The sequence below is a fragment of the Erythrolamprus reginae genome, chromosome 1 (assembly GCF_031021105.1).
Source record: "Erythrolamprus reginae isolate rEryReg1 chromosome 1, rEryReg1.hap1, whole genome shotgun sequence".
NCBI lineage: Eukaryota > Metazoa > Chordata > Lepidosauria > Squamata > Dipsadidae > Erythrolamprus > Erythrolamprus reginae.
In genome coordinates, this window is record NC_091950.1 from 276819079 (window position 1) to 276838069 (window position 18991).

Sequence of the window (18991 nt, forward strand, 5' to 3'; positions counted from 1 at the left end):
TGGGATGCCGCCCTCCCAGGACCAACTGGGCGCAGCAATGGGATGCCGCCCTCCCAGACCAACTGGGCGCAGCAATGGGATGCCGCCCTCCCAGGACCAACTGGGCGCAGCGATGGGATGCCGCCCTCCCAGCACCACCTGGGCGCAGCAATGGGATGCCGCCCTCCCAGGACCAATCTGGGCGCAGCAATGGGATGCCGCCCACCCAGCATAGCGGTAGAAACGCCCGTCCTACCGCACACCCCGTCTCCCCCGCCAGACAACAAGGACCCAGCCGCCACGACGGCAGGGTCCCCACCCCCGACGGCACCGTGTTGCTGAGTGGTCTCGGAGCACTCATGACCCAAAGCAACACCGTCGGTCCATCCTGGCGGGGTTGAATAGAAGGGGACCAAAGGGAGCCCTGGCCTAAGATCTACCCCGGACCCTCAACTGGCCGTTCGTAGCCTAAAACAGGCCGTCGACCGCCAGCGGTCAGCATCCCCGAATCCTCAGTATCGAGAACGCCGTCACCGTACTAGAGGCGGCGCCACTGCGGAACGAGCGTTCCCACAAGCGGCGGGATCCACGCTTGGCCTGGCCAAACCCTGTACTCCAAAACCCGCCCGACTAAGGCGATGAGATGGAAGGCCAAAAGGACCTAGCAACCAGTGATAAGGCCCTGGCCAGCCGTCCCGCATCTTCACTATGCGGAACTCACCATAAATCCACAAACCAGCCCCCGCCTCATACAAAAGGCGAGGCCGGCCACCTGGCCCTCAAGTCCTAACTGAAAGGCCACACTGCCTAAGCTGGACACAAATATGGCCAGGTACACAACTGGGGCAGGCCAGCTACAGGGGTAACCTGTAACCTGCCTGAACCCCCCGAACTCTGCACCTGTCTGCTGTGAATCCCCCAGAGTGCGGGCACCACAGAGGGGGCCATAGCCCAGCAGACCTTTACTCTCCTACGCCCGGGAGACCCCCCAGACTCCAAAGGTGGCCGGGGAACGCCACTGGCGACTCCCGGGCCCATGGGGTCAGGGTCCAAACCTGGACAACTGACCACGGGACAGGGCATCAGCGACCCCGTTATCCACCCCGGGGACATGCCTAGCCAAAACAATGCGTTTAGGGACAAGGACCTGTGCACAAAATGGCGGACAAGCCGCATGACCCTGTCGCTCTTTGAGGACAGGGCATTCACCACATGGACCACCGCTAGGTTGTCACACCAAAAGTGCCCGGTCTTGTCCCTAAACTGCTCCCCCCAAAGCTCTAAGGCCACTATTAAGGGGAAGAGCTCCAGGAACGTCAGGTCCTCAACCAACGAAGAGGCACTCCATTCCGGAGGCCATGCCGACCAGCCACTGGTCACCTAACACTACCCCGAAATCACCAGTCCCCGCGGCATCAGAGCAGAGCTGCAACTCAGCTTCCCAAAAGAAGCTCGTGCCTCCAGAAGGACAAACCATTAAACCTAACCAAGAAATCCCGCCACACGCCGAGGTCAGCCCTGACCCCAGCGCAAAGGCGGGTACGATGATGGGGCAGACGGAGCCCCTCCATCGTGTCTTACAACCTCCTGGAAAAACCCTACCAGGAACAACCACCCGACAGGCAAATTAGAATGCCTGCCAATTCCTGAAGCTGCCGTAGGGTAACCTTCCGGCAGCCCAGCACCTCATCGAGCTTTCTTCTGATCCTAAGCAACTTCTCTAGGGGCAACCTAGAAGATTGCACCTCCGAGTCCAATTCAATACCGAGACAGGTAATCCTGGTGGCGGGGCCCTCGGTCCCCTCAGAGGCTAAAGGCCCCCTCAACAGAGCGCAAAGGGCTTCGAAGACCAGCATTAGAGCAAAGCAATGCTCTGAACGCGCAGGCCCCGCCAACAAGAATCCATCGAGGTAGTGAACGACCGATCCCAGACCGCTGCCCCTCCTGAGCGACCACTCCAAGAAGGTGCTGAAACTCTCAAAAAAGAGAGCATGGGACAGAGCAGCCCATCGGCAGTGCCCTGTCCACAAAAAACCCCACCTTCGCAATGGAAGCCCAGAAGCCCGCATCCATCTGGGTGTATGGGGAGGAGCCGGAATGCCGACTCAATGTTGCATTTTCCCATAAGGGCTCCAACCCCACACTTCCTAACCATGGCACGGCTGCATCAAATGATGCGTACCGCACCGAACAAAGTTCGTCAGGAACGAAATCATTCACTGACTCCCCTTTAGGCAAAGACAAGTGGTGAATCAACCTAAATTCACCCCTCGCCTTTCAGGGGACCACCCCTAAAAAGGGGCCCCTCCCCTGCAAGGGATCCTGAATCCCTGTGAGAAACCTAGCAAGAGAGCAGCCGCTCTCGAGCGAGGGTGGTAGTCCCTCAACCAACCCTCGAGCATGCTTACCTACTTGGGCTGGGCCCATTTTCCCCCAGTAGTTGGGGTTTGTTCCCTGGACCCCCTCCCCTCTTAACCGTCCCCTTTTAGGGGCAGGGGCACACCGAAGCGGCATGGGCACCCTGCCCTCCCGCACGCACGGCTGTACCTACAAAAGGGGGCGAGAACAAGCCCCCCTGCAGCAAAGCCCTGACATGCAGCAAACGGGTCCCACACTGTGGTGGCCCCCGTACATTAATACCCCTGGTCCCGACGGGTAAGCCTTCAAAAGGGGCGGAGGCACTACGGCCCGCGTTGGCGGGGTCCGAACCCCCCCGCCCCGGCTACCCCAGGCCATAGCAAAAAACTGCCCAAGGGGCCCGTGCCCCCGCAGTAGGAGCCGGCGGGGGGGGGGGCAAACCTGGTTACAGGTGCCCCCCCCCGAAAACCCCCAAAAACTAGGACCGGGTGGCCACCAACCGTAGTCCCCCCCCCAGCAGGACCCACGGGGGGGGGGGGCTTCCTGGCTACCCTGGCCGAGGGCCTCATCGCCTTCCCAGGCACAGCTACAATGGGGCAACTAACTATTCAAATAATTAATGTTGGGCCATAACTGTTTTACTGGTTTGACTACAACTTTACTGAAAGAGTAGTAGATCGTTGGAACAAACTTCCAGCAGACTTGGGATATAAAACCACAGTAACAGAATTTAAACATGTTTGGGATAAACATATAGCCATCCTGAGATAAAATCAGTAAATATTATAAGGGCAGACCAGAGGGACCAATAGGTCTTTTCCTGACTTCAGTGTTTCTATATAAATAATTAAATAATAGTAATTATACATATCAGTAGTATTATTATGTATGTTTTGTTTTACACCATGGTTCTTATTTTAACAATAATGAAACCGGGGCTGCCCGGCCCCAAAAGAGGGCAGCAAATGGCCTCTGCCCAAACAGGCAGCGCAGCAGCAGGAAGCTGCCGCCAAGGGCCTAACTGCCCTCTGAACAGGGGCCACGAACCGGGGGGGGGGGAGGCGCACACGCGAGCCCTCCGCCCGATCCCCCCGTTCCCGAGGGGGCGACCGGAACGATCCCCCCCTGGACGAAATAGAGGGGCCAACAGCCGAAAACGGCACAGGCCCAGCCTCCCCACCGGACCCGAAGGCCATTACCGCTCCACGAGCCTCCGATGAGGCTCTCAAGATGGCGGCCGCAACACGCAGCCGCCTTTTACGAAGCGGGGGGGGGGCTCACGCCGGACTCCAGCCTAGCCTGAAGAGGAGAAGACCGCAGGCCTCGGAAGGGCTAAGCTGCAGCCTCCTCAAGCCTCCGACGAGGCTTCCACAAGCAGCGGCCGCCCACGCGGCCGCCGAAGGATTCCACGAGCAGACAGCCATGTGTCTGCTCTTGGCACCAGGTCCGGGCGAACAGGCTCTCTTCCCGGCCTGCTGTCCCTTAAATAGGGCCAGCAGGCCCCGCCCGGACCCGATGTCATGCCCAGCCACGTGGGCAGGGCATTCTCGGCCGAAATCTCGCCTCGCGAGATTTCGGCCGAAAACAAGATGGCGGCCGCCATCGGAAGGGTCCGAGTCTGCCCGGCCCTTCCGCAACAGCGCCGTGGGGCCGGTGAGTCAGCCGGCGATATTCTCATCAGGAATGATTCCACCTGGGGTTTTCCTTATGGCCTCTGGAAAAAGCAATTTCATTGCTGCAAATGTTCGTTCTGAAAATATTGCAGTGGAAATGAATGAAATTCAAGAAATTTCCTGTCCCACCCAATCATTCTAACTGCTCTCTGATCAACTGAGCATTTGCTTTCTTTTCATTAAGTCTGAACTCTTTTGCATTAAGCCTGCATGTATGACTGCAATTTTTTTTTAAAGACTTAAGAGTTGTGACAGCTGGTTCTTTGGCACATGGAATCTCAAGAAAGTTATTGCTCCCTACTCAGAACCTAAATTTAAACAATAATTAGAAACACTGTCTTTCCTGAAACAATATTAACTTGCTTGTGCCTCTCAAATGGAAGAGTCTTAGATAAGCTAGCAGGGCACTGGCTTCTATTTTCAATTTTACCAAGAGAAACAAGAAGGACTTGGGGTTAAAAAAAATTACCTACTGGTTCTGTGGGCATGGCTTTGGCGGTGGTGGTAACAATATTGCAAAATCTTCACCACCACCCCCCCACTGCTGGGAGAAGGATATTGCAAAATCTCCATTCCCACCCCACTCTGGGGCCAGCCATAGCTGATATTTGCCAGTTTTCAGAACTACTCAAAATTTCTGCTAATGGTTCTCCAGAACCTGTCAGAACCTGCTCAATTTCACCCCTGGAAGGACCTTTCAATAATTAGCTGGGAGTCTCAGGATTTTAAGAGTCTTGAAGGTGGAGTTGGGATTTCTGCTTCTTTTCTTTTAAGAGTACAGCTTAGGAAGGATTTAGTGTTGGCAACAATCAAATTTATTATTATAGACTCTTATCAACTGCTTGGTAGTGATGGTGGTGGGTTTTTGGGGTTTGGGGTTTTTTGTTTTTTTTTAATTTCAGATAGAACCAATAGGATGAGACTATGGCTGTTTCTTTTCTGCTGCTTCTTCCACAGGATGGAAAAATAACTACTGACTGCTCATTCTCTGTGCCCAGAGAAGCTGTCAGAAAGCAAGAAACGATAGTGACAAATATGGAGACTATTCTAATAGACTATTCTAGTATGGTGAGTTCACCATATTTTGGAGTTGGAGATTGGGTTGATTGACTACCAGAACTTGAAACCAATTGCAGAGTAGTACTAACCCTTGGCAGATTATCATTTGTGGGTTTAGACACGGATATTTGGAATGGGTCATTTTTGACTCCATTTTCACAATAGTTACTCAAAAATCAAACATCTTTTAAATCACATTGTACATAATCATTGTTTCTAAAATAAATCATGCCGTGACTAAATGTATGTTATATTTCTTCAAACATGTTCTCTTTGCGATGCAAAAAAATAGATTTTTTAAAAATCATCATTCTATTTTAAAGTATGAAATTGAACAATTAAACAATTTTAAGAATTTTGTCCTAATATTTGAGAAATAAAATTATGTCAATACAGGTTGTGTTGGTCTTACAACCATTCAAAATGACAACAGTGCAGAAAAGAGTGAGTTATAACCAGTCCTTGCACATACTTCCAGCCATTCCAGCATCCTCAAGGTTGTGTAATCAAAATTTGGGTGCTTGGAAACTACCATCCATTTACACTGGCTGCATCTTCCCAGTATCATGTGATTGCCGATTACAGCATTCCCAGGAGTCTTCCAACAAGCAAAGTCAATGGGGGAAGCCAGATTTACTTAACAACTGCATGCCTGGCTTAAATGACTATGGCTAAAAGGTCATAAGCTTAGGTGCAACACATTTGGTGGCAATTTTGCTTAGCGATGGAAATTCCAGTTCCATTTGGGTTCATAAAGTGAGGACTATCTAAGTAAGGATAGAAGAAAATTCCCAGGCAATATGAAGTTCATAGTTGTCCTCTACTAACAGGCAGCATTATAGTTTCCACAAGAACAGGTATCCTAAAATGAGAATTCCATATGCAGTAGCTGCAATGACAATACAGTTGCTGCTATCATCACAGTTTATTCTTACTAAATTTTGCAAATTAATATACATTCAAATTGAATTTCCTGTGTGTGTATGTATGTATGTGTCTAGATGTGTATCTTCTTATACTCCTAGACTTTAGCATGAAAGCAAATATAAATGTATTGGAAAGGGGGCAGGCTTGTGCCTTCAAGTCAATATTTGCCTTAGCTATTGCCTTGACAAGTTCCTGCAGTTTTCTTGGAAATATTTTGTAAGTGGTTTGCCTAGGACTAAGAGTGAGGGACTGGCCTAAGGTCACTCATCTGGCTTCATTCCTAAAGCTAAACTAGAAGCCATGGTTTTCTGGTTTCCAGCCTGATGCGTTAACCAAACTGGCCCACTCAATATAACTAGCAATAGCACTTACATACTGCTCCATAGTGCTTTAAAACCCTCTCTTAAGTGGTTTACAGAGCCGGCATATTGCCCTCAACAATCTTCATTTTACCAACGTCGGAAGGATGGGTGGCTGAGTCAATCTTGAGCCAGTCAGAATCGAACTGCTGGAAGTGGGCAGAGTCAGCCTGCAATGCTGCATTCTAACCACTGCACCATCAAGGCTCCTGGTTACCTGGATCCTAAAAGAAGATTAAGAAAAAGAAGTAGGAAATTTGGTTTAGCTCAATTTCCTCTGTAGCCTGCCTGTTTCTGGATTGTGAAACATGTGCATGCTACTTGTGCAATGAACAATAGAACCTGTCACACTGATGCTAATTCTGCCAGAACAGTTTTTTCTATTTCTAAAATAATACCATATGTTGTGATGCTGCACTTTAAAGGTGTTGGGGCACATAGTTATGAGCAAATAAAAAAATAAGCTTAAACTGCTGGAGATTAAGTGATTTGCCAAAGGCACTGAGAAAAATTAGCGGTGCTGTCTTGTGTTTTAAATAGCATCTCATGATTTCCATGCAGGAGTTTTTAAGATAGGCTTTCCCCCACCCTTATTAAAATCAAAGAGTGATTCTGTTTTAGAATTAACAGCAGGGAAGAAAAAGCCGAGGGACTTCCATGTCTTTTGTAGCAGAGAGTTTTCTGAAGCAATGAAAGTTAAACACAGCTGCTGTTGCATCCAGATTACACACGGCATTTTGGCCCTGTCATTGCAATACATTTGTACTGTTTTCATGAAAATTTCCTTGCCATTCCACTGGTTGGGTGGCTTAAGCAGGAAAACCATTGATCTCTCAGCAAGAATCACCAAATTTCATTGCAGAATGACACCACTTAATGCGTTGGTGGTAGTTTTCTGGTGTGGTTTGCACTAATATAAATATTATTTCTTAATAAAATGTATATAGCCTAAATAACTGATTTTGTATCATGGCTGTTTTTTTAATGTATCACAATTCTGAAATATATATATATATATATATATATATATATATATATATATATATATATATATATATATATATATATTAAAAAATAACTTTAAACAAATTTTAGATTAAAACCTCTTTTCAAACCACAGGTTGAGACATTTAAAACAATATAAAACAAAGCAAAAAACAGGCCTTGTAAATTGATGTTCTACTAATGCCCTCTTCAGGTGTTTTTGTCAAACAACTGCATGAGATAGTATGTGACCTTTTGAGAAATGTCTACGCACAAGCTTTCATAAACCTTTATTCTGTCTTTAGAATTTGGAATGATGGGAGATCATACAATTAAAAGTCAGCGACCTCGATCTGTTCATGAAAAAAGGGTCCCTCAGGAACAAGCTGATGCTGCTAAATTTATGGCACAAACTGGTAATACATTAATTACCTTTTATCTCCTTACTGTGTTTAATTTTAGCAATGCCACTGCATGTCTCCATAATCTTTTGCTGCATATTTGTCAGTTTTCTAAGCTGATACTTTTAAAAAGCCATTTATTCTTTTTTTTTAACCACCAGTTAAAACTCATAAATAAAAGATCTAAGACTTAGACAAGTGTCCAATACACATGCGATCAATATGAAGCTTTTAATATGAATGTTGTATTAAATTTAAAAATCATAGTTAACCACACATACAGAAAAAAGTATGTAATTTAGTGTGTGTTTTTAAAAGAAAATCTAAATATGTAGAGTGAATGGCAAAGGTTTCACAGCTTCAGGTTCAGATTATTGGGTGACAAATTACGTTCAATAAATAGCACACATAAGTGTCTCAATTCTATACTTAGATTTTGTATTATGGCATATCCATGTCTACTTAGAAATCAACCCCATTTTTATTAATGGGACAGAGAAAAATATGCAAAAGATTTTAGCCTGCCTTTCCCTATGATTAACAATTCAACGAGAATGAATACCGCATTTCTTAAGCATAGTGACTATAAATTCATATTAGGAAATGAGGTATGATTAAAAATTGCAAGCTGTGCTCAGTGACAGAGCACCTCCTTCACAAACAGCAGTATATCCCATTAAACCACAGCATTTCCAAACAGTGCTGGAATTTTTTACCCTCTAATCCTGAGAAGCTGCTCCCTACCAGTCATTAAATTAGGTGGACAGGGATGAAACCTAATAAAAGGCAGTTTTCATTTCATCTAGCCATTTGATTTTCCTAAATGCAGACATATTTTATGGTCCAATACATATCATCAGGCCACTCAAAGTACAAACATCAAGCACAAAATTAACACCATAATCTGGCCAACATAGAGCTTATTCTACATACAGTTACTTCTCCAATATGGTTGAGTTTTGTTCAGTGTGGCCATGAACACAACTAAAGCAACAACAAACACAGGGCTGTTGAAGTAATTTTTCTCCATATTGATGTTCTGATATTGGAGGATCTGCCCTCTGCACACATTTTTCCATGTGCCCTACAGCACATTTCAGTGTGAAATGATTTCTGTGCTATAGAGGCTCTGTGTGCAGTCATGATTCTGTCAAATAAACTTCTGATATAAATATTTTTTGATAATCTCTTAATCTCATAAAGTAGAAAACAGAGTTCTCTGAACAATAATTTAAGACCTGAAAAGCTGATAATCCAAGTTGGAAGATATTGATATGATCCAATACAATTAAATTCAACTCCCACTACTTTTATTATAGCTCAAAACCTTATACCTTATCACATTTCTCCTTTGCAATCACAAAGCCTTTCTGGACATTCAAGCAGCCATATAATGCCAGCTTCTTATGACCCAAGGTGTCTCAGGCTGATTTGTATTTTTACAGAATTACCATAAAATTGTGTGATAGTCTACTATAGTAGCCTGTAGATGACATGATGTTCAAGCATGTACTTCAATACACTTACAGTGATCCATAGAGAACAACACTATAAATGCAGCTGCCCTTCTGAGTAAATGTTCTTATGATTCAAAGAAAATGAATATTTAAATCCATTCCCCTAAGCATTTTCCAAAATCCTGATTTGATAATCAAGTATCTTATATCAGCCTTTTCAAACAAAATCCACTTGTCTAACATAGAGCAAAATCACTTGTAGCTTGCATATTGTAAGTGAATTCATTTTGCAAAATATTATGCTCTGTTTTTCAACACAGTTACTAATATCTAGTCCATCTCTTCCTTTTTCCATTCTGATTTTCTTTTAGTACTGATCATTGCATATGTGATTCACTGTGATCCTTTTCTTTTCTTGTGATAAAATTAATGTTGTGTTGCCTTCAGTAGCATTATTAGACTCTTCTAACATGCATCTACATTTATCTGTACTTGCTCGGAAATTAATAAGATTGATAAGTGGAATTAGAAATGGCATTCATTTGTTTTTGTGACTTGAAGTTATTCCTTGTTTATTTTTCTTTATGTTTTTTTAAGCCTAGATTATAAACCCTGATTATTTGTCATATCGTATAGTTATTTATGAGTAGCAGATAAAATTGTTCAGAATGGATTTGCTGTGATATCTATAAACTCATTTTTCTGTTTTAAACAAAAAATAATTAAAAATGGGGGAAAGATGAATTTTGATGTAAGAGAGATATTTTAAGGGTAAAGCCCCCTTATTTTTCTGCTGCATTCATGTGTCTGGTTGTGATAATTCTGCACTGCTGACATTGAAAAACCCCATATAGTTTGTGCTTTTCTCTAGTGAATGCACAGTTTTTCTGCTTTCAGGCAGCTATACTTTCACTTCACTGGAGAATGGAAGACCAGTTTTTCCCATATGTGTCTTGCTTTTTCCATTGAAGGCAACTGAGAAGCCTTTGTAGATGAAGAAGCTGTAGGATATTTATGTTCAAACAAGCATGAAACCTTCAATACAAGAAAAGATCCTTTTCCTGGACTGACATGGACTGATGTGGGTTCATAATGAAGTAGCCATGTTATTGCATCCTTATCATGTATCTTATTTTAATTTCAATGAAGAGAGGAGAATGTAAGTGGGAAATATATTAAATGAAGGTGCTAGATGTTTGTTGGAGAAAGAATTTGATGATTACCATGTTTCAAAGAGAAAAAAAAAAGAAAGAGTCCATAAATGTGCATTGGCCCTAACAGCACATGTCTGCAGCATGACTATATCTATTCTCCAACCATGAGTTAAGTTTCCCCCATATTGTCCTCTCTTTAGGTATTAAGAATTTAAAATTATAATCCAGGTAAGTGTGATATAGATTTGTGGGACATTTTAGTCAACACATTTTGCTTTGGCTACTTTTTAAATGTACTTTTGCATTTGTTTATAGTTCAGATCACTGTTAGTGTTTAGGATGGTAGCAAGGCCTTAGGAATCTGCTCCAGATGAAATAAATCCATGTTGAATGTAAGCAAAAATTAAACCTTCTGATGTTTCAATGGAAATCATTGTATGATGGTCTGATTCCATAGAGCCCTCCTAAATGTCCAGTATCTATTCAATCCCTTGGGGGCGAGAAATATACCGTAATTAATTCAGTGGGTTATATGCTACATGTACCTCTTTTTTTAAAAAAAGGAATTGAGTACATTCTGTAAAATATGTGGGACTTGCTCAGGCATGACTGATGGCAGCATATGTTTCCAGAATTCTCGCTTCTATTATAAAAATAATACGTATGTGTTCCACAGCAGCCATATCTGCATGTCTTAGTTATATAGGCTTGGTGCAGTCAATAAAGTACTTCTGACATCACTTTTAATTAGACAAAAAGAAGAGGACCATCTCTTAATCTTCAATCCCATTACTAAAGTCATGGTGAAAACTAAATCCCAGTTGACAGTAAGGTCCAGTTAATCTCAATGGAGTACACAAAGCTCAGTATTCGGGTGTACGCAATGCGGATAACTGTCTCCTGAGACACGAATAGTGCAGTCATATGCTTGTTCCCCTCTGAATTGCCATAGACAAAATCCTATTCCACAATCTAATGATTCCTAGAATTGTTCACTAAGAAACCAACAGATTGTTTCCTGATTTAAGATACAAATGTAACTGCTGAATGTGAACTTCCTGTACTACCCTCTCCTAGCAGATTTTATCCCAGTACACAAAGCCATAAATATGGAATCTATTGAATAGTTAAGCTATGGGACCAAGGTCAGAGAAGGACAGGGAAAACTCCAAAATGAGGTGATGCCCTCAATTATCCAAATTTTCCTTTCCAATCAGGCTGCTGCATCTCAGCTTATATCGTTCAATATGATCTCACAATCATCTGTGAAGTTGGCAGACCTAGAAAAGCTTCCACAGGCAGCAGAGTAGTTCATAAGTCAGTTGCATGTCTCAAAATTCGAATCCCTCTTAAAGTCACAAACCATTTGCAGCCTGGCACTCTCAGCATTTACCACACCTTAAATGATTGGTTTTTTTTTTTACCCCCAACAGAGCGCTGTTAGCTTGTTCCACTACTCTTGAACAAGAAACATCTTTAACAGTTTTGTCACAGTTTTGTTAACAGTTTGTAATCTTGTGAAGCAGATGAGCAGGCTTCCTACCTTTCTCTTACTACATCATATTGCATAGTCACATTACACATAGTACCCTCCTTTCCTGATCCCATTTTGAATGTGTAAGAGCACATATAGCTCTCTGTCCCCCTTGATGGTTATTGTCACTTTTTTTACATGTCTGAAGCAGATAATGAGATAGGAATGAATCAGTGCAAACATTTAAAATCCAATTCCATATTTGACCCAAAGGTGCTTTTTCAAGAGGCAACTGGACTTTCTTGTTTTTCTTTGAAGACGTTTTGTTTCTGAAGCTGAAGAATCATCTGGATCATCTTCAAGTGAAACGTCTTCAAAGAAAAACCAGAATATCCAGTTGCCTCTTGAAAAAGCAACTTTTGGACAATCATGATCTGGATGGCTGAGAATCTCCATGGACATTCCATATTTGAGATGTCTTATCCATCTCCCTGCTTTTTCAACTTAATGTCAGTCATATGTATGATAATGGCTGATTTCTTCTAGATAGATACATTTAATTTTGTCAATCAATCTATTCATCAACCAACGCTGTAAGTGAAAATCCTTTAGCCATGTTATATTTTGGAAGCCAGATTGCCAAAGTATCATTCCCTAGATCTAAAACTTTTAAAAAACATATTAGTACTAGGATTTCTTTGCAGATGGACATGTTGAACCTAGAGATGTCTTATTAGAATATTGGTTAATATATTTCAGAGTATATCATGCCATGGGTCATGTAAATTTTGTTCCCATCTCAATGTTTTAAGTACATAATTCTATTTTTACATGTCTCACTTGATAGGAATGGAAAACATTCATTCCTATTCTTGAGAAAGACGAAGGCAGGCAGGAGGGAGGGAGGAAGGAAGGAAGGGGAAAGGCAAAGAGAAAGAGAAAAATACTGTATGTTTCTTGCTTGGGCAAACCCTAGCAACTCTTCAGTGGTTTCAGCATTATTTTCTGTTTGAAAAATTCAGAACTAGGCTATTTACTGTTTGAAAAGTTAAGAAATAGGCTAAGCATAATCATATAAAATGTCATATATCAAGTCAAAACCAGAAAATAAACAAACACAAGTGATTCACATTATTCTCATCCTACTTCTTAATGAAATGAATACAGCTGCTAGATTTTAGGCTTAAGTTGATTTTAGGATAATGTGGATGAAATTAATGTCTTCTTCTATAAACGCATAAAAGAAAGACATTCTTTCCCTTTTTTTGTTTCTGTGGAAAGACAGAAACTTGATAAGAGCGGTGACTATCTGTATTTTTGTAATTATCCAGGAAAGTGGGCCGCCTTCAGATAACTTAACTGTTCCTACTGTCACTCACAATTGGCAATAGAAGTCATACTTTCCCATCCCACAACATTTTGGGAGATATGGCCTCACTCAATTTCTTTGACAATGAGATGAAAAACTCTAAGTTTCCGCTTTCATTTTTTGTTACAATTTAGCATATACTACATATATTATAAGAATAAATTAACACACAAGATTAGGTTTGCTTGTTCCTTAAATGCCACTTCTTACCTGGTTTTATTTTTACCTTGGAAATATACTTACTTTTTAAATCATTGTTTATTTTTTCCCAGAATGTGAGCTTTTATTTAAAAAAACATGCTATCCTTGTTTTAATTAAAAAATGTTATTTAACTATCCTTTGCTTGTTTTTTAAAAAGTATAGCTCTGTCTCTGTACTCATGATTGTATTCATGTTTGCTTATTGTCTTGAATACAGGTGAATCTGGTGCTGAAGAGTGGGCCCAGTGGAGTACATGTTCAGTTACTTGTGGTCAAGGGTCGCAGGTGCGAACCAGAACTTGTGTATCACCTTACGGGACACACTGCAGCGGCCCTTTAAGAGAATCAAGGGTTTGCAATAACACTGCCCTCTGTCCAGGTAGTGTTAGCAGCCAATAAATGAATTTGTGGATATTTTTGAACTGTTGAATGGTAACCACTTGAAACACTACTCTTTATACATGGCTAGTGACAGGCACCTTACCTAGTGATTTAAATTATTAGTCATTGGTTCAATTTACTTCCTTTTGAAACGAGCAATGCATTATTTGGGGATATTCTGCATTCCAATACTTTAAAGTATTCTTATAGTCTTTACTTTGGAAAATAGTTCAACGATTACAGACATAATTGAACATGTTTTATTGTCTAATTGGTTTACATTATTACAAAGTTAATCTGAAGCTAAAATGATTTAAATTAACCAAGGTCATTTGGTTATTCTCTGTTATGGCAACTCAAATTCATAATTTGAGATTACTTAAAAATAAAAAAAACCAATTTTTTAAAAATCTTCTTATGTTTGTGCAACTTAAACCCTCTTCTAGCCTTCAATATAGCTAGAAAGGGGACTGGCCTTGCTTAAGCCTCTCATATCAACTTCTTCATATAGAACATTAATGGTCAATTCAAGAGAGAATCTTATAAAATTACCCTCCTAAACCATATGGAATTCAAAGTTCTTCATCGTAACTTTTCATTTGAAGGGCTTTGTGGGTTTTGAGATAAATAGGCAAGTGTTTAGTTAAGAGAAATAAATGTCAATTCACAAAGTCTAAAGCAATTTTGGATAATGTATAAAAAACGGGCCCGCACATTTCCACTGCCCTGCTCACACATACATAGGTACATAGATAGATAATTAGATACATATATAAATATATAAATACATAATATTTTTTAAAGAATATAAAACTAAAACTAAAATAAAAATATTAAAATAAAAAGTAAGAAAAGAAAAAAGTAAAGAAATCCAAGCAAAATCTAAATGTTTAAGTAATAATAAAAGGAAAAAATAGAATAGAAAAAAAGAAAAGAAACAAGATGCAAAGAAGAAGCTTCTGGTCTATGCTACAGCAGTTATAAGTACAACTATAAATCTGCCTCTTATTCTATGGTTACAGCATAACTTTCTATAATGTATCTAATCATCAAACACTTAATATGTTCATTTTTAATACTTCATGTAAAAAAATCTAGAAGGCATTTCTTATTAGCCAAAAAAATGTAGATATTTTCTTTTTGAAAAGAAGTCAATTTAGCCATTTCAGGAAGTTCCACAATCTTCATCAATCCTTCTTTCATTGTGGGTAGTTCTGAATCTTTCCTTTTTTGTGCATACAATAATCTTGCTGCAGTTATCATGTACAAAAACAAAGTTCCACATTTTTTTTCCAATTCTCTATCTTACAATTCCAAAATAAAAGCATCTGTTTTCAGCTGTATGTTAATCTTTAAAATCCTCTGAATCGGTTTATGTGTTTACAGAATTTTCTCGCTTTTAACATGTCCACTAAGCAAGACAAAATGTCACTTCTTGTTGCTCACATTTCCCATTTAAATTTGAAATGCCTTTTTATATTTTAAACAATGGTGTTATAAAAGTTCTCTTTAAGTTATAACATAATATAAATTTCAGTCCTATATTTTCCCATTGTTTGTTTGTTTGTTTGTTTATATATTTATTTATTATCCCATTCTGTTTATTGTAATCAAAATTTTAACCTAATTTATCATACATATTTCATTTGTTTTCCTATTTCAGTTTGTATAAAGGTTTCTGTAGTTTAGTAGTTACATGACCATCATTTATACACAACTTTATCTCAAACTCAGTCTCTCAGTCTCAGTTTAAACCTTGAATTCACTTGTCTACTTTAAATATTTCTAATAATTGTAAATAAAAGAACCATTGACAACTATATCCCTCTGCCATCAGTTATTCTCTTGATTTTATTTGGTATTCCCCTTGACAAAAGTATCTGAATAAGTATATAGTAGAACCTCTGGTCATGAATGCTTCTGACTACCACCAAATTGGGTCAAAAAAATTAACAATTTGCGCCAGATATATATTTTTTTTGTAAGCACCAAATTTCCAAAATTAGGTTCGAGTCCTGACCAAATCAAGTTGTGACCAAAGTTATGGAACAAATTATGGCTATGACCAGAGGTTCTACTGCATTTCTATTTTTTTCTGGTCTATAAAATGCTCCTTATGCTGAGAGCCACAGAGATGTTTTCAAACACAGCCTGGGTTTGTGCCTATTCCATAGTCTCAATTATTATTATTATTATTATTATTATTATTATTATTATTATTATTAATTAGATTTGTATGCCACCCCTCTCCGCAGACTCCCTATTAACCTTGACTTTGTTGTGTCAGAATTGTCCATACCCAGAAATATCATGTCCATGCCCGGAAATATCAGGTCATGTCCTTCTAACTCCAAAGTCTTCTTTAAAAAAAAAATCATTATAAATTTTATTTACATATATAAACAATACAAACATACATGCATACATACACAATTAAAGCTCACAATAAACAGCGGGCGAGTGCACGGCAAGTCTGTATAGAAATATTAACTATGTACATTCTCTATTGCCTATATTAAATAGTAATTAATAGATACTGATTAACAAGAAATAAAGAGGAAAAAAAGGTAATAATCTTCTATTTGTTAGCCATACCCACTGTTTCATCCAAACCAAACAGCAAGCTACAAAATACAATTTTAAATCAGATAAATCAAGTCCTCTTCTTTTCTTTGCATCTTACATTTAACTCATGGTTTTTTTCTCCTGCCACATATATTTAGATACATTATTTTGCCACCGTTTAAATGGTGCATCGGTTATCAAAACATGTATTGCCTGAAACAAAAACATCATTCTAGACAAAGCCTCCACTTTTATCAGAGGAAATTCCCGCGAGCAATGTCTATTGTAGTTTTTCCAATTTTAACATATTTTTAAACTTAATTCCATTTCTTAACAGAGTTAAGGCCTAAAATTTTGTACACCTCAGTTTTATACCATAAGAAATATATGTACAAAGTTTCATTGAAATTGAAGGTGGTAGAGTGGGGAAGATTCTGAAAATTGGCCCACTTGATAAAGAATGACCTATATAGGATTATATTCTACCACCACCTTCCATCCTAGTAGTGGGTTTTAAAACTCGTTACTACCAGTTTGCATACACGTTCATGTGCATTCGCATAAGCATCCCAGGTGGGTGCGTGGAGCCTCCCCCTGCTGCCACTACTGGTTCACAAAACCTGACCAAACTGGGAGCAACCCACCGCTGTGCCAATCCCAAGAAAGTAGTTCTTACTTTGTAGTTAAGCAGGCCAGGTATTACAAGAGAAATAGGTGGATTCACAAAGCATGGTGCTCATGAGTTCATTCTTTGGGATGCCTGCTGCTTCCCTGCAAAGCTTCACTCCCAACTCACTCCCTTCATTTTAAGTAAATTGCAAGAGTGGAATGACCATCCCTGGTCCAGGAAAAACAGTTCAAAAAATATTTCTCCAAACAGACCACTGCAGGCAAGACAACTTCACTTGAAACAGCATGTACAGTTGAAACATTTGCATTTTGTTTTGTGCTCCAAGCAAACCAGGGCATGTAAAAGCTAAAATTCACATACTTCAGACTTGAGCCATTTGGATCCTGAGCTGCACAAGCCTTTTGTGCAATCCTATACATGTTAATTCCAAAGTAAGTATGACTACTTGCAAGATTGCATTCTGATATAGAAGTGAGTGACATAAATTGAATTTTTAAATTGCCTATGGCACTACAGGTTTGCACAGTATATTGGGAAAGAAATCTGAAGGGATCCCGATTTTCACCTGCTGTTTCTGTTGAGTTTCCTGTTGTTTATGAGAAAGGGAAAAATGCATATGATAAATGGGACTAATATAGATGTTTAAGTAAGTGAATTATAACTAATTATAACAAATTTCATCCTCTCCGTTATCCATGGTTTATGTCACACCAAATTCAATAATGGCTAATGCTAATTAAATAGGGGTTTGGTATGCCATAAAAACCTGAAATGTCTTTATCATTAATCTCTAGATTAAATCAAATGTATTGCTCGAAGTTACCTAGATGGAGGGACTTCATACATGAGGTTCTATGCTTTTGGATTTGTCGCAGTCTCTAAATGGCTTTTCTCCATATAGGAAAAATTGTCCATGCAGTTGGACATAGAGTCATAAATTAAAATGAAAATCAATTAAAATGGAAGATATTTATGTGATTCTGGGACAAATAGATCTTTCATAATATCATTTAAAAGCGTCACAAGAAATGAAGAATGCTTGGGGTGGGAAATATCCCATATCTTTTTGCTCTTCAGTTGTTAATCCTTCCTAGCCACTTTTTAATTTTATCAGATATTGTTATACCAGTCTTAAATTTGCAATTATTGCTAAGATAACACAATCAGAAGAGGGATAAGAATTTGGTATTTCCTTTTCCTGTTGCGTAACATATTTTCAGCACAAACTTTGTGCCCTCTATGCTTGAAATTGGAGTTCCCCTTAAAAAATATCTTGTATCTTGTTGGATATGTCCAACTGTCTGATTATAGAATTGATTTAGACCAACTTTTATAACTGCAATATATTTTTTTAAAGAAAACATGAATTGCTGCTTTTCATTCAGGAAAATGGAATCCTTGGCAGAGCTAATGCAATAGTTTTTAGAACAGAATACTTAAAATAAATGCCAACATATTTTATAGAGACTGAAGGATTTCACATGCTGGAGAGATAATTATGAAGTTAATTATTTCATTTACTTAGTATCTAAATCATTATTTGAAAACCAAATGCGGCAAAATGTTTCATTCATGTTCAAACCTGATTGTTTTTATTGAACTTATTAGAACAACAATAAATTCCTTTTTTCTTCAGAGTGAATGAAACCAGCTATGGAAAAAATAAATGCACTGGGTTAAAAGAGGAGAGATTTTGGCTGGGGACATTGAGACATCTGAACTTAGAACTGAAAAAGCCCATGAAAGTATACAATAGGGTAGTATTTTACATTTTCTGCTCATTTATGTATATCTAGTGACATGAGCACCATGTTTTTCAACGTATAATTCCGAGAAAACAATAATAAAATACTAAAGCTCCTAAATTTATCACTGGAGGTAACTGAACTCCATTCATTGAGTGGGAAAACAAACTCAATAACTACTAACATCATGTTGGTTTATTCCCACACATATATTTTTTCAGCTGATGTTTCTATTGATCAGCTTGTGGGCATCCTGAACTTTTTCTGCAAAGAT

At 39.7% G+C, this 18991-nt stretch overlaps 1 protein-coding gene across 1 annotated transcript in view; it reads left to right on the plus strand.

Annotated features, from left to right (window-relative positions):
* Nucleotides 1–18991, plus strand: part of ADGRB3 (adhesion G protein-coupled receptor B3) — a 600119-nt gene that overhangs the window by 190756 nt on the left and 390372 nt on the right. Inside the window, exons 3-4 of the mRNA XM_070733042.1 lie at nt 7645–7755; nt 13613–13774. Coding sequence (XP_070589143.1) covers nt 7645–7755; nt 13613–13774 — 273 coding nt within the window. The remainder of the gene's footprint in view (nt 1–7644; nt 7756–13612; nt 13775–18991) is intronic.